This window comes from Phyllobates terribilis, unplaced genomic scaffold (assembly GCF_046119375.1).
Source record: "Phyllobates terribilis strain yellow unplaced genomic scaffold, ASM4611937v1 Scaffold_13__5_contigs__length_258822181, whole genome shotgun sequence".
NCBI classification, from domain to species: Eukaryota; Metazoa; Chordata; class Amphibia; order Anura; family Dendrobatidae; genus Phyllobates; species Phyllobates terribilis.
Genome location: NW_027362773.1, coordinates 126,433,728 through 126,450,521, shown reverse-complemented (window position 1 = coordinate 126,450,521; position 16,794 = coordinate 126,433,728). Strand labels below are relative to the sequence as shown.

At 46.4% G+C, this 16,794-nt stretch overlaps 1 protein-coding gene across 13 annotated transcripts in view; it reads right to left on the bottom strand.

Moving 5' to 3' along the window:
- Positions 1-16,794, bottom strand: part of LOC141174029 (synaptotagmin-2-like) — a 204,461-nt gene that overhangs the window by 72,198 nt on the left and 115,469 nt on the right. For all 13 annotated transcript variants that reach the window (XM_073658614.1, XM_073658621.1, XM_073658618.1 and 10 more), the window contains 2 exons: positions 9,858-9,935; positions 7,351-7,518 (listed from right to left, as the gene is read on the bottom strand). In XM_073658614.1, coding sequence (XP_073514715.1) covers positions 7,351-7,513 — 163 coding nt within the window. In that variant the 5' untranslated portion in view covers positions 7,514-7,518; positions 9,858-9,935. The remainder of the gene's footprint in view (positions 1-7,350; positions 7,519-9,857; positions 9,936-16,794) is intronic.

The window sequence follows — 16,794 nt, the reverse complement described above, 5'->3', positions numbered from 1 at the left end:
CTGCCCTGAGGCCCTGCTCCTCCTGTGGGGAGCGATACCATCTAAGCTGCCACAACACCAGCCTCAGCGGACTGCCGCAGCGCTGGTGATCCTCACCAGACACCACAGGTGGCGTCACGAACTTTGACATTTCATTTCTCCTTTTTTAAGAGAGACCCCAGGGTACGGGCCCGGGAGCCGACCACTGCGACATCCCCCAAGACCAGGCATCAAGGCCCGGGTGCCGAGTAGTCCCCATCCCCTGGGCGCCACAGTTACACTAACCAAAACCGTGCAGGCCATGCAAGTGTCTCCAAAGGAAAAGATCGAGCTGGCTTTCAGTCCATATGACGTCCCGTGGCGACGGCAGAAAAGAATTCCACCGACCAGAGGGAGGAACAGCGATCGCTACGACCAGGATGGACAACCCATCTGCCGCCGCTGTCAAAAGGCGGGGCACTTCGCCAGATTCTGTAATTTAAACGAGCAACCCTGGGGCAGAGGGCCAATCCCCAGGAGTAAGACGACCAGGCCCACGAAGCTGGTGAGACAAGTACGTGGGAGGAAGACCGATCCTACCTGTCGTGCTTGATGGCATCCCAATGAATGCATTGCTGGACACTGGTTCCCAGGTGACAACGATGCCATATATCCCTTTCAAAGGATACTGGACTGATTCAGACATTACCCGCAGTCCAGATGAACATCTTAACATCTATGCCAGCAATGGTCAGCCCTTGCCTCAGGTGGGATATAAAGAGGTGACCATAAAAGTTGGCCGAGTAGAAATGCCATCACAATGAATGATTATTGCTGATATTGATCGCCGAGAAAGTCATCCTATGATAACTATAGGAACCAATGTGATAGAGAATTGTCTTGGGGAAATCATGGTTTTGTTGCAACAGGTCGCAGAGACTGCCAGTTCCAGTCAGCAGCGAGTTCTGCAGAAGGAGATCAGAGCCCTGATGCAAAGACAACAGGTAGACCTGTCGGCAGTGTCAGAATGAGTGATCCATTCCCCATTGCAACTAGACTTTGGGCAGGTAGAAGGGGTCCAACATCATATCCCCACAGGAGATCATCCGCCCATTAAAGAGAGGTACCGGCCTGTACCTCCAGCTCACTATCAATGTGCCAAAGGAATGTTACGGGAGATGAAGGAGGCTGTGGTGATCAGAGATAGTTGTAGCCCCTGGGCAGCTCCATTAGTTCTCGTTAGAAAGAAAGATGGTACAATGAGGATGTGTGTTGATTACAGGCAGATTAACCGCATTACACATAAGGACGCCTACCCATTACCCAGAATTGAGGAATCATTAGCAGCACTGAGATCCGCTAACTATTTCTCCACTTTGGATCTCATCAGTGGGTATTGGCAGGTTCCCGTGGCAAAGGCGTACAGAGAGAAGACCACGTTTACAACACCAATGGGCCTCAGTGATTTCAACTGCATGCCATTCGGGCTCTACAACGCCCCAGGAACCTTCCACCGGTTAATGGAGTGCTGCCTGGGACACAAAAACTTTGAAACCGTCCTGCTGTACCTAGAAGACGTAATAGTCTACTCAAAGACATATGAAGACCACCTGGAGCACCTGGCCGAGGTGTTCGAAGCCCTATCTGGTTATGGCCTAAAGGTAAAGCCGTCCAAGTGCCACCTGTTGAAGCCCAAGGTGCAGTACCTAGGTCATGTGGTAAGCGCCGAAGGTGTAGCACCAGACCCTGAAAAAGTCACTGTGATCAAGGACTGGCCAAGACCCTCCACTATCAAGGAAGTGCGGCAGTTCCTCGGGCTGGTAAGCTACTACAGTAGATTCATCAAGGGTTTCACCAAGATAGCGGTACCCATGCAGGACCTCTTAGTGGGCCAGTTCAAGAGGGCCAAGAACCCGACTGAAAGTGGCTCTTACTGGAGACGAAGTCCTGGCCTATCCCGACTATGGCCAACCCTTTATACTCCATACGGATGCCAGCAACGTGGGATTGGGAGCGGTGCTGTCCCAGGTACAGCAAGGCAGAGAGAGAGTTATTGCCTACGCCAGCAGGAAGCTCCGTCCTACAGAAAGGTACCCCGACAACTATAGTTCCTTTAAGTTGGAGTTTTTAGCCATAGTCTGGGCTATAACAGAGCGCTTCAAACACTACCTCGCCTCCTTCAGACTTACAGTCTTCACGGATAACAACCCGCTGACGCACCTGGAGACTGCGAAGCTTGGTGCCCTAGAACAACGATGGATGGTTCGACTGTCAAACTATGAGTTTACCATCAAGTATCGGGTGGGGCATAAAAACACCAATGCTGATGCGCTGTCCAGGATGCTCAACTTGCCAGATGGGGGAGAAGGCCCGGAAGAGCTGGAGGAGATAGAGATACCCGCTTTCCATCGTAAAGGGAACTGAAGTGAGGAACAAGTGCTCCGCCAACAGAGAGGCCACGTTTAACCCATTGCCCCACCATGGATGGGCAGAGATGCAGGATAGCGACCGGGCTGTCCGCCTGGTAAAGGAGTTGCTGACACAAGCTGACTCGCACCCTGATCCAGATGCTCCACAGGAGACCCAACAGTTGTGGAAGGAGAAGGGCAAGCTGTTCATCTACAAGGGAAACCTGTGTCGAAGAAGCATCAACTCCCGGACACACAAACTGGTCTGGCAGGTGGTAGTCCCAAGGCGGGATGCGTCAATGGTCTTAGAAGTGTACCACGATGGAGCAGGACACTTCGGGTAGAAGAAGTTGGATGTTCTGCTACGTGAGCGATTCTTCTGGGCTGGCATGAGGAAAGCAATCGAGAGATGGTGTCGAGAATGTGGTCCATGCAACCTGAGACGGAAAGACTGTGATAGTCAGAGGGCTCCCCTGCAGCCCATAATCACCAAACAACCATTTGAACTGGTAGCCTTGGACCACGTGAAGCTAGCCCCAAGCCGGTCAGGCTATGTCTACGCTCTCACCATAGTAGACCACTACTCCCGGTTCTTGGTAGTAGTGCCAGTGAAAGATCAGACGGCTACGACGGCAGCCAAAGCGTTTCAACAACACTTTTATCGCCCGCACGGTTACCCAGAATGAGTGCTTACCGACCAAGGCCCAGCTTTCGAAGCAGAAGTGTTTCAGGAATTCTGTAACCTGTACAGCTGCAAGAAAATAAGGACGACGCCGTCTCATCCCTAGACCAACGGGTTGTGCGAGAAAATGAACCAGGTGGTAATAGACCTGTTGAAGATGTTGCCCCTTGAAGAACGTAGTCTTTGGCCAGAGAAGTTACTAGATTTGGTGGACCTATATAACCACATCCCGGTGAACTCCACCAACTGTACACCCGCTTACCTGATGAGAGCAAGACCTGGTAAGCTACCCATTGACTTAGACATGGGAGTTTTAACACCAGAGATGACATCACCAGATGCAGATTGGGATACAGAGCTGCAGCAACAATACCACAAGATGCAAGAATGTGTGGAGAGAAGTTTGTCCCAGGCAAGACAGAGGCAGGAGAAAACTTACAATCAGCACGCACCTGCAGTTCCGTTGTCACCTGGAGAACAAGTACTCAAAAGGAAGAGACGAGTCCACAAATTAGATGACCAGTGGGAGGTTGAGCCATATATCGTCTTACCTTCAAATTTCGATAACACTAAGGTGTGCCTCATCAGTAAAAATGGAGGGGAAACTTCAGCGGCAGTCTCAAGAGACCACTTGAAGATATGCCCTGACCATTTGAAACACAAAGAAGAAGACCAAGACAGCCTCCAGCACACAGGAAAGGTGGAATAAATGGTCCAAAGAATCCTCCGAGAATTTCCCCGGTCTTGGACGCAGGTGAACCGAGCAATCATGGTACCTGTCCTGACCTTTCTCCAAGCGGCCTCACCGGAAGCTGCAGAGGCTCCAGAACAGCAGAGAGACCAGTCGGCCCCAGAAACAGATGCTTCATCAGCAGCAGATCAGGAGAATCTACCCTCTGCTAGCGGTGAATCTGTCATACCCATGGTGAGTCAAAGAGTTCATAGAAGACTACCAAGCTTACCGGTGTTACCTCAGACTGACCGTAGTGTAGTCCACACTGAACCTACCACACAAGCGGTAGACACGAGAGACTAGGGTAGGTCAGTGGCAACAAATATACTGCGTAGATCAACCCGCAGTACTAGAGGTCAGCTCCCTGCCCGCTGGAGGAACTAAAGTGTAAGAGAATAAAAATGTAGTATATAGTTGTTAAACTTATGGACAATTGGACCACAAGACTTGGTGTGGTCAGGACAATGTTGAATATAGTTAATAATTGGCCTTGAAAATAAACCGCAGGCGTGGCCGAAAACCAGGCCCACAAACAGAGTTCCCTGAAGCCACGCCCAGGGACGATACACAAAGCGGGTTAATGCGGTTCCCACCAACCAAACTTCAGCTATCCGGAAAAAATCAATTCCCGGATAGTGGCATAAAGACTAAGCGCAGCAGTGACTGCTACCAATTTTTGTTGGGTTTTTGTGATTTTTGCCTTTTTTTTGAGATTTTGTAAACTATTTGTAATGTGAATTGTTATTGTTGCTGACTGTTAATTCAAAAAGGTATCCTCAGTCCGGAAGTACTGAATTTAACTAGGGGGGAATGTGGCACCCCAGGATTAAGGTTGCCCAGTGGTATTGCCTCCCTCACAAGGGGTGATGCCATGCCTGGAAGTAAGCAGGGGTCCCCTAATCAGGTATACCAGCATACAACACTCTCCTGGCTCCAGACCAGAAAGGGGAGCTCCTCCCCTTAGCAACTGGAATCTGGAGGCGGGGTTAGTAAGAGTAGTTGAGAGGAGTTGAATATAGGACTGTGATGAGGAAGGACCTGGGGAGTGGAGCTGTAAGCCAGCTCACCCCAGAGGAGAGAAGCGCAGGAGAACCGGACACCGGAGTCCAAGGTTGTGGGGCACTGAAGGCCCAGCAGCAGAAACCGGAGGGCAGGACACTACAGGTCTCTTGGCCCCACCAGACGCCAGGAGACTCAGCAGCACATAGGGCCCAGCACCGCCACGTGGGAGCGACACTTAAGGAAGGCCCGAGCTGTTTGCCATACGGGTGAGGAAAAGACGTTTTACTCAGGGACGAGGGCTGCAGCATAGCTACAAGCAGCAGGGCCAAAGAGGTTAGCGCAGAGGGAAGGCCTACAACTTCAACTGGCGAGGTGGATTCCCAACTTGCTTCCAGGCCGCCCGGACCTCTACTACCAGCTAGTACCCGTGCCCCGGTCTGCTTAACAAACCGCAAGTAAAGATAAGAGGAAACCACCATTAAGCTGTGGACTGGTCATTATCTGCGCCATCTCCTGCACTACACCCCACCAACAACATCTACCCTGTAGTATCACTATATCCTGCCCTGGAGCTAAGCTCTGCCTGTGGAGAGCTGAACTAACTCTGCTGCGTCATCATCAGCTCCAGAGGATCTGCACCGCAGCGGCGGCCCCATATAGCTGCATACCACAGTTGGCGTCACGAACTTTATCTGTATAAAAACTTTATTCCCCTTCTACCTTTCCCTTTAATTGATTGCCCTAGGTCACGGACCGGGTCACTGCTACCGTGACAGCCCCAGCACCGACTGGCCCGGCTACCGAGTACCCCACGGCCCAGGGGGCGCATAAGAGCTTACACTTCACAGAAGAGAGAGAGGACCCTGCTGATCATAAGAGCTTACACACTACAAGAGACATTGACTTACCCAGTGACTCCATAGATGTAAAACTACTCTACCGTACAAACTGTGTTCCAGTTGGAACCGCTGATCTGTGATGTCCCAGGTACTGACCACCACTGTACAAGCTATTGTGGCACCCCAGGGGTCTGGTTGCCACAGTGGTAGGAATACCATGTCTGAGGGCGAGCATGGGTTTTCCTGGTCAGGAGCAATATTGCATGCCACACCTCCTGCCCCAGTCCAGGGAGGGGAGGAACCTGCCCTTTATAAACTGGGTCTGGGGCGGGGTTAGTCAGAAAGAGTCTAGTTCCAGAGAAGGGACAGGGCAGCAGCAAGGAGCTCTGTAGGAGCCAGGAGCTGAAGACCAGGGACCGGAGCAGAGCTCGTCCTGGCAGAAAGACGCAGTGGGGATTATACATCAAGCAGCAGAAACCACCTGGCAGGGGATTTCAAGTCCTCTGGCCATAGAAAGCCCGAAGGCTCAGTCACACGCAAGGTACCGGCACCGCCAGCGAGGAGCGGAAGGCACCAAGGCCCCAAGTCACCAGCCATACGGGTGAGCACCACACGGTACACTCAGGGACGTGGGCTACTACTTGACTACAGCAGGGTAGCCAGGAAGAGTGCAGTCAGACAGGAAGGCCTATACCTACACCTGGCCAGGGGGACTCTTGTTCGCTCACAGACTGACCAGGCCTCTAATGTTAGCCAGTACTCCCGGCAGGGCCTTCTTCATTACCAACAGTAAAGACCCTGAACTGCACTGCACGGACTCTGAGTCATTTCTGCTGCGTCCATGCACCACAACCCTCACCATCTACAGACGCTGCCCTGAGGCTATACTCCTCCCGTGGGGAGTTATACTACCCTCTGCTGCGCACACAACATCAGCCTCAGCGGTCTGCCCCGCAGCGGCGGTTCTCAGTGACCGCAATCCACGGGTGGCGTAGTCGGACATTTAAACATCATAAAAACCACATAAATAGACTGCCACTGGTTTGACCACCCTGAGCCACGGGACCGGGTCACCGCCACGGAGACTACAACCCCCAGTATTCCACAAAGAGACCCGGCTCCGGGCATTCCCCTCCACACACGGCCCAGGGGGCGCGTCACTATGATATCCACAAGATATGATGATCCACTAGATGTCATAGCTGCAGGGCATTATGGAGAGGCCATGTGGCCACACAAAAAAAGACATTAGTCTGCTCTCTGATGCTTCAGCAGTGTGGGGAAAATGGACAAGTTGTTAAAATGAAACCATGAATTTCAGAAAATTCAACTCAAACTCGACTCGGTCCTCCATGGATCAATCCGCTCATCTCTAGTATGAATTTATTAAAGTACACCCTCCAGAAAAAAAATCTCTGTGTTTTTTTACATATAAGCAATATGAGAAAAACAATTATAAAGCCATTTTCAGGCTGAATATACAAGTCAGTGAAGCTAGATATACTCACATCACTATATTACTATGTGATTGTCCTGAGCGCTGGCCTCATACTAGTTTGTTACAGTCCTCGTGGATGCGAGAAACCAGTTGTTTCAGTGCCCTCAACCACTTGTTCTGGGAGAGCTACCCATAATTTTGCCACATGTATAAATTCATTATTCAGATCTTTTTTTCTTGTGATTTTACCAGCATTTGCAGCTTTTTTCTGATGTGAATATCCTACTCACCTTTTATAGTTGATGCTGTTTTATATGAGTAATACTGGCGCATTTTGCATGCTAAAATTATGAGAGCAGCCAGAAACAAAGCAATAGCAAGCGCCAGAAGGCAGTATTTCAAAGTATCTGAAATTGGCAGCTGAATCTGGAGGAATATATATCGGAAGATCATATTCTCTACAAAACAACACAAACAGTAATGTATTAGAGCATATACAATACAGCGGAACCTCTTTGAGACAACCACCTTAAGAAATTGCCTTCTACAGTAGTGGTCCTTTCACAAAGGAGCCTAATGTACGCAGAAGATAGGTGGACTGAAAATCTGTCACTGGGTTGGGTGCTTTCATATTGTGTTTTGGGCACCTGTTCAAGGTCCTGTCTGGGCTTACGTCCAAGCCCCCCGCAAAACAGGATTCGGACGTATGCATCGATAGGGCCATAGGCTATAATGGTGCCGACAGAGTGAACGTGCTCTCTTCTGTGCATCATTTTCGGGAGTATACGCCTACTGGAGGCAGACACCTATATGCAGTCTACAACGTCTAAGTGCTCACCTCCAGTAGGCTTAAACTCCCAAAAATTATGCACGTCAGAGCGCATATTCTCACTGCTCGCACCTATATAGTCAATGGTCCCACCAGCGCATAATCCCGTTTTGCTGGGGGCTCAGACTTAAGCCCCGACAGGGCCACTGAATGGGCGCCTAAACGCAATGTGAAAGCTCCCTAAGTGGTGGTCTTTTGGAAAGAGATAACTTTTGTAGACATCATCATTTCAAACATGTAAAATAGCAAGGTTATCTTTGCTGTAATGAAATTGAAACTTTCTAGAATTACCTAGGTCTTATAAATTGAAGGTCTAATCTTATATTAGGAGAGGTCCAACAATAATGACCTTTTAGGCTATGTGAAGATGAGTTGTTTTTTTTAGTTTGTTTTATGTGGTCTTTTTTTCAAAACTGTTTTTATTTTGGACCTTAAATATTTAAGGGGAATGGGTCATCAGAAAATAACTTTGCTATTATATTAAGTATTAATGTTAAACATTTTGTTTTAACCCAAAATGCCTCTTTAGTCCAGTCACATGGATAGACCTTAAAATTTTCTTTATTGAATATTTAGTAAAAACTTGTTATAACAGAGTAACGTCATAAAATGAGATATGGGGCATACGCGTTTCGAGCAGTTAACCCACTCTTAATTATGGCATACAGTGTTCACCTCAAAAACAGGTGAACACTGTATGCCATAATAAAGAGCAGGTTAACCACTCGAAACGCGTATGCCCCATATCTCATTTTATGATGTTACTCTGTTACAAGTATTAAATAGAAAAAGTGCATATAGTAAGTACATATATTCAGCCCAAGAGCTAACAGACCCTTGACGAAGCCATTGCGAAATGCGCATTGGGGCCTAGTTGAGTAAGTAGACAACTCTATTACTGTTTGGATGTTACTTGTTCATGTTTTGTTATAACTGAGGATACTATCTATGTTATTTATCTGAATTTATGTAGACTGTTAGCTCTTGGGCTGAATATATGTATTTAGAATATGCACTTTATCTATTTAATATATAATTTAACTAATTGATAAATTATGCTATTTTAGCTATATATTGTGGGGCTTCCTCAGCTTCTCACTCATCAGTGTATGCTTCAGTTCATCTGTATGTTGGATTTTTATGATATTACAATTGATTTTTACAATTTAATAAAATGTAATATGCCTTTAATATACCTTTTTAAATAATTTGGCGAGTTTATCTTTGTCCTGGCATTTTCTTTCATTTTTTGGTTTATATTTAGCTACTTATGCCTTTTGGGACATCGTACCCATACCAGAGGATGTTTTGCAGTTTTTTATAGAGTTGTAGTATTAGTAGAACTGTAAAACTCAGCACAAGTTCTGCTATAACACATTCAACTATCAGAAATTTTAATCTGGGATGTACTGTACACTGATATTACTATGTTCACATATAGAGATAGCAGAGCATTTGAACAAGCACACTACTCTGGACAGTGAGAGCCATGATTAGGAGAACTGCTCTAAAAGCTGCCGATGGTGAGGTCAGGTGATTTTGCAATATTTTTAAAAGCAGCTTGTCAGGAGCTAAGAGGGAAGGGGAGGGAGGTGAGCTGATAACTAAATAGAAATCAATTGGCTGAAGAGAGGTGGAATATACAGTAACTACTGAGTACACTTGGCCAGCATTCTAGCAGGCTCAGGAGGCCGAGCTCCAGGGAAACCAACTGTGCGCTATGAAAGAAAAAAACTGTCATTGCAGGAGAATGACAGCAGTTAGGAAAAGCAAGTCACATGCAAACGTGCTTATGTTCAAGGTGATTAACTAAAGCAATTTAATAACTTGAAAATACCCCTTTAACTGCTCTAGTCATGTTATACAGAGTATTATTTCTATGAAAGTACTGGGTTTTTTTTCAATTGATTGCAGATCCTAAATCAGAATGAAAAACTCATCAACTTGATAAAATTAATTGTAGATTACCAAATGCACTGCATATTCTGGATACAGGATTAAAACTTTATGTTCGAGCCAGTAATTTGTCACCATTCCAGCTTATGCCTGAAAATGAAAATAATATTTTTTTAACAGCCACAAAAAATTACGGTGTCTAGAAATATCTGTAGACCATGTTCACTTTACATTTGCTTAATTTTGCAATCATCCATGACTATTATACACAATAGAGCCCAGATAAGGTAGAATTCAGATGTCCGAGTATCATGGTCTGACTACAGACTATTATGTCCTGGACTGGCCAGTGGATCTCCTATCCCAAACTCAATTGCTTCATTGGCACGTTATCCATACTCTGACCATAATACACGAATGTCAACTTAAGATATCAGATAAGTAATTGTTAAGTGATGCAGACTATTCAAAGGAAAATGAATATTAAAAACACAGTAAATACATTTCAATATATGATACATTGTTTCATGTTACATTTAAAATAAATCTGTCAAAAGGATTTCACACCCCGAAGTATGTATTTATACATGTAGCTTTTTCGAAAACAAGTCCAGCAATACCTTTACATGACCAGTCCATTATGCCATTACTGAGAAAAAAGCATTTGAATTGATATGCAAATGAGACTGAAGGACTATGGTAGATCTGAAGCCTTTGTCACTCCAGCTCTTTTCCCGTCCCAGCACTGTCTCCTCCTGCTTGACTGATGACTCCTTTGCCTGAAGGCACACAGCATAGAAACGGTAACTCAAGCAGTAGGAGGCGGTAGCGCTGGGCAGAGAATAGAGCAGGAGTGACACAGATTTCAAATCTACAAATAGTTCTTCAACCTTATTTGCATATCAAGTTAAGCTGATTTCTCAGTAATAGAGGAACGGACTGGCCATGTAAAGGTATTGCCAGACGTGTCTTTGAAAGAGCTACATGCGCATATAAATAGTTTGGGGGGCTAAAATCCTGCTGACAGATTCCCTTTAATGATAACCTTTTTTAAAAACATATTTTATATAATTAGAGTCATTGCATTTTTGAACATGAAGACATTTCTTATTTATCAATTATTATAAGTAGCTAATAGTGTTGAGCGAGCACTAAAATGCTCGGGTGCTCGAAGCTCAGGCCGAGCTCACCGTGATACTCCGGTGCTCGACCCGAGCAATGAGCCCAATGTTAGTCTATGGGAGACCCGAGCATTTTTGCGGCAACACCCCCGGCAGTCTGTAGAAAGCCTAAAAAGTGCCCAAAACTATAGTCACAGTGCTCAAATGACATGGGAACAGCATGGTGATCGCCCCAGGAAGCATTTCTGACCCCCAGGTTCAAAAACTAAACTGAAACTGTTTTCCTGTGAAATATGTTAAGGAACATCCTTTTCAGGGTAAAGACTTGTGTATAAGGTAAAATAAATAACCAAATCAAAAATACTCCTCCACACCTTGGGGTATGTTCACAAGTAGCATTTTTTATGCGTTTTTGCACTTTTGCATTGCTTTCAACCATGACAAATGCATTCACCGGGAAATGTCATTTTAACATTTTATAACCTTATCTGGCCATGTGCTGTGTGACACATGCATACAGTGATGAAAAGACATGGGAACAGCATGGGGAAGACCCCTGGAAGCATCTCTGACACCCAGGTCACTGCCTAAAAGTGTGCCCATCAGAACTGATCCTTGCTGCATCAGAAGATGCAGACTTGCAACTATCTCCCGTTCAAGTCCTTATCCCAGGGCAGTGTTAAATTGTACCTCCCCCATTCCTTGCAATGCAAGCGCAAGTATGCAGCCTGCCACCCACCCACCCCCAGGCTGCAATATCATAATGCTTGCTTGCTTGCACTTGAAATTGGGCCTTTTAGGCATGTGGAGGCGGAATCTGGCCACCACGTCATGGCTGCGTCGGCGGCCTGGTATCCATACTCAGTCCCCAGCCGCCCGGTGGCCGGATGTCCCCGCTTGTTCCCCAGCCTCCAGGGGGAGACTGGGTGTCCATACTCGGTCCCCAGCCACCCCTATTTTCTTAGCCTGGCCTGCTTTAGGGCAGCATTGGCCGAGCCCACCAGACAACCAGACTCCTCCGGTGGGCCCTGGCTTCTCCATCAGGGGAGTTGAGAGTGCCAAGGTGAGGAGCATGATGAGGATGATAGAAGTTAGCATCTGCTTTGTTTTGTTGGAATGCAAGCGCATGTATGTAGTAGCGGCTAGGCCTGAGGTGGTCAGCATTTTGGCGCATATCCTACCTCCTCTGAGGATTGCTGGATGTTTTCCTGCTACTATCCAAGTTCTATAACTCCCGTTAAAACAAAGCTTCAGGTGATAAATGATGGATGAGGTAGTGGCAAAGGAGAAAAAGCAGGAGGAACAGGGACCATTCACATCAATATCAGGCCAGTCAACCAGATATGTCTTGTAGGATATGTTTCTGTAACAAAAGGAGCGGTTTGGCTACACAGTTATAGGGTGTACAGTGAGTGCAATGCCTACCAAAAATTTCGAGGCACTCCAATGCCCCTTGGAAATGACATGGAGGTCAGAGGGCCTTAACTAAACCTTTTTTTCCATTTATAGAAACTGGGTCTCCTGTACACCGTTGGCCTAAGCAGTGAATGGAAGGCTTTCTAAAAATTATGAGGAACTGCAATTCCCCTTGAAACAGACGTGGATTACAGCGTACTAAAAACCTTCTACCCATTATTGGGGAGTGGGTCTCCCTTAGTGTTCGCCTATGCATTGAAAAGCAAAAGCTGACTAAAATTAGGAGGAAATGCAATGCCTGTTGGAAGAGTCATGGAGGTTAGAGGTAATTAAAAACAACATTTCAATGCCCCTTGGAAGAGCTGTGGAGTTCAGAGTGGTTTAACAAGACGGTTTTAATGCCCCTTGGAAGAGACGTGGAGTTCAGAGTGGTTTAACAAGAGGGTTTTAATGCCCCTTGGAAGAGACGTGGAGTTCACAGTAGCTTAACAAGACGGTTTTAATGCCCCTTGGAAGAGACGTGGAGTTCAGAGTGGTTTAACAAGACAGTTTTAATGCCCCTTGGAAGAGATGTGGAGGTCACAGTAGCTTAACAAGACGATTTTAATGCCCCTAGGAAGAGACGTGGAGTTCAGAGTGGTTTAAAAAGACGGTTTTAATGCCCCTTGGAAGGGACGTGGAGGTCACAGTAGCTTAACAAGATGGTTTTAATACCCCTTGGAAGAGACGTGGAGTTCAGAGTGGTTTAACAAGACTGTTTTAATGGCCCTTGGAAGAGACGTGGAGGTCACAGTAGCTTAACAAGATGGTTTTAATGCCCCTTGGAAGAGACGTGGAGTTCAGAGTGGTTTAACAAGATGGTTTTAATGCCCCTTGGAAGTGACATGGAGGTCAGAGGGCCTTAACTAAACCGCTTTTTCCATTTATAGCAACTGGGTCTCCTGTACACTGTTGGCCTAAGCAGTGAATGGAAGGCTTTCCAAAAATTATGAGGAACTGCAATTCCCCTTGAAACAGACGTGGATTACAGCGTACTTATAACCTTCTACCCATTATTGGGGAGTGGGTCTCCCTTAGTGTTCGCCTATGCATTGAAAAGCAAAAGCTGACTAAAATTAGGAGGAAATGCAATGCCTGTTGGAAGAGTCGTGGAGGTTAGAGGTAATTAAAAACAGCATTTCAATGCCCCTTGGAAGAGCTGTGGAGTTCAGAGTGGTTTAACAAGACGGTTTTAATGCCCCTTGGAAGAGACGTGGAGTTCAGAGTGGTTTAACAAGAGGGTTTTAATGCCCCTTGGAAGAGACGTGGAGGTCACAGTAGCTTAACAAGACGGTTTTAAAGCCCCTTGGAAGAGACATGGAGTTCAGAGTGGTTTAACAAGACGGTTTTAATGCCCCTTGGAAGAGACATGGAGGTCACAGTAGCTTACCAAGATGGTTTTAATGCCCCTTGGAAGAGACGTGGAGGTCACAGTAGCTTAACAAGACGGTTATAATGCCCCTTGGAAGAGACGTGGAGGTCCCAGTGGAATAAAAAGACAATATCAATGCCCCTTGGAAGAGTGGTGGAGGTCCCAGTGGAATAAAAAGACAATATCAATGCCCCTTGGAAGAGTGGTGGAGGTCGCAGTGGAATAAAAAGACAATATCAATGACACTTGGAAGAGACGTGGAGGTCACAGTAGCTTAACAACCGATTTTAATGCCCCTTGGAACAGACGTGGAGTTCAGAGTGGTTTAACAAGACGGTTCTAATGCCCCTTGGAAGAGACATGCAGGTCACAGTAGCTTAACAAGACAGTTTTAATGCCCCTTGGAAGAGACGTGGAGTTCAGAGTGGTTTAACAAGACGGTTTTAATGCCCCTTGGAAGAGACGTGGAGGTCACAGTAGCTTAACAAGACGGTTTTAATGCCCCTTGGAAGAGACATGGAGTTCAGAGTGGTTTAACAAGACGGTTTTAATGCCCCTTGGAAGAGACATGGAGGTCACAGTAGCTTACCAAGATGGTTTTAATGCCCCTTGGAAGAGACGTGGAGGTCACAGTAGCTTAACAAGACGGTTATAATGCCCCTTGGAAGAGACGTGGAGGTCCCAGTGGAATAAAAAGACAATATCAATGCCCCTTGGAAGAGTGGTGGAGGTCCCAGTGGAATAAAAAGACAATATCAATGCCCCTTGGAAGAGTGGTGGAGGTCGCAGTGGATTAAAAAGATAATATCAATGCCCCTTGGAAGAGTGGTGGAGGTCCCAGTGGAATAAAAAGACAATATCAATGACACTTGGAAGAGACGTGGAGGTCACAGTAGCTTAACAACCGATTTTAATGCCCCTTGGAACAGACGTGGAGTTCAGAGTGGTTTAACAAGACAGTTCTAATGCCCCTTGGACGAGACATGCAGGTCACAGTAGCTTAACAAGACAGTTTTAATGCCCCTTGGAAGAGACGTGGAGTTCAGAGTGGTTTAACAAGACGGTTTTAATGCCCCTTGGAAGAGATGTGGAGGTCACAGTAGCTTAATAAGATGGTGTTAATGCCCCTTGGAAGAGATGTGGAGGTCCCAGTGGAATAAAAAGACAATATCAATGCCATTGGAAAAGTGGTGGAGGTCCCAGTGGAATAAAAAGACATTATCAATGCCCCTTGGAAGAGAGGTGGAGTTCAGAGTGGTTTAACAAGACAGTTTTAATGCCCCTTGGAAGAGACGTGGAGTTCAGAGTGGTTTAACAAGACGGTTTAAATGCCCCTTGGAAGAGACGTGGCGGTCACAGTAGCTTAACAAGATGATATTAATGCCCCTTGGAAGAGACGTGGAGTTCAGAGTGGTTTAACAAGACGGTTTTAATGCCCCTTGGAAGAGACGTGGAGGTCACAGTAGCTTAACAAGACGGTTTTAATGCCCCTTGGAAGAGACGTTGAGTTCAGAGTGGTTTAACAAGACAGTTTAAATGCCCCTTAGAAGAGACGTGGAGGTCACAGTAGCTTAACAAGACGGTTTTAATGCCCCTTGGAAGAGACGTGGAGGTCCCAGTGGAAAAAAAAGACAATATCAATGCCCCTTGGAAGAGTGGTGGAGGTTACAGTGGTATAAAAAGACAATATCAATGACCCTTGGAAGAGTGGTGGAGGTCGCAGTGGAATAAAAAAGACAATATCAATGACCCTTGGAAGAGACGTGGAGGTCACAGTAGCTTAACAAGACGATTTTAATGCCCCTTGCAAGAACCATGCAGTACAGCATATTAAAAACATTATTCCCATTATTGGGGAGTGGGTCTCCCATAGCCTTTGCCTATGCCATCCAAGCAAAAGCTGCCAAAAATTAGGATGGAGGAACTTGCAATGCCCCTTACAAGAGCCATGCAGCACAGCATATTAAAAACATTATTCCCATTATTGGGGAGTGGGTCTCCCATAGTCTTTGCCTATGCCTTCCAAGCAAAAGCTGCCAAAAATTAGGACGGAGGAACTTGCAATGCCCCTTACAAGAGCCATGCAGTACAGCATATTAAAAACATTATTCCCATTATTGGGGAGTGGGTCTCCCATAGTCTTTGCCTATACCTTCCAAGCAAAAGCTGCCAAAAATTAGGATGGAGGAACTTGCAATGCCCCTTACAAGAGCCATGCAGTACAGCATATTAAAAACATTATTCCCATTATTGGGGAGTGGGTCTCCCATAGTCTTTGCCTATGCCATCCAAGCAAAAGCTGCCAAAAATTAGGATGGAGGAACTTTCAATGCCCCTTACAAGAGCCATGCAGCACAGCATATTAAAAACATTATTCCCATTATTGGGGAGTGGGTCTCCCATAGTCTTTGCCTATGCCTTCCAAGCAAAAGCTGCCAAAAATTAGGACGGAGGAACTTGCAATGCCCCTTACAAGAGCCATGCAGTACAGCATATTAAAAACATTATTCCCATTATTGGGGAGTGGGTCTCCCATAGTCTTTGCCTATGCCTTCCAAGCAACAGCTGCCAAAAGTTAGGACAGAGGAACTTGCAATGCTGGCAACACGGACCATGGTCACCCTGGTGGTATAGTGGTGGTGGAGGCTGAGGATAAGGAGAAGAGCAAAAAACAGCCGAAATGAGGAAGCGTATACCCATGTGTGGGTGTGAAGCAGTGCATGGAAATACACCTCCCGAAATAACACAGTGGATTTGACTTTATGTTACTCTGCTGTCATTTGGTGGTGATGAGAAGTCTGGCCCAATCCAGCCCTTGTTCATTTTGATAAGGGTCAGCTTGTCAGCATTGTCAGTTGACAGGCGAGTGCGCTTATTAGTTATAATTCCCTCAGCGGCACTAAAGACACTTTCCGATGACACGCTAGCGGCAGGGCAGACCAGGACCTCCAAGGCGCACAGAGCGAGTTCATTCCAGGTGTCCAGCTTGGATACCCAATAATTAAAAGGCACAGAGGAATCACGGAGGACGCTGGTACGGTCGGCAAGGTACTCCCTCACC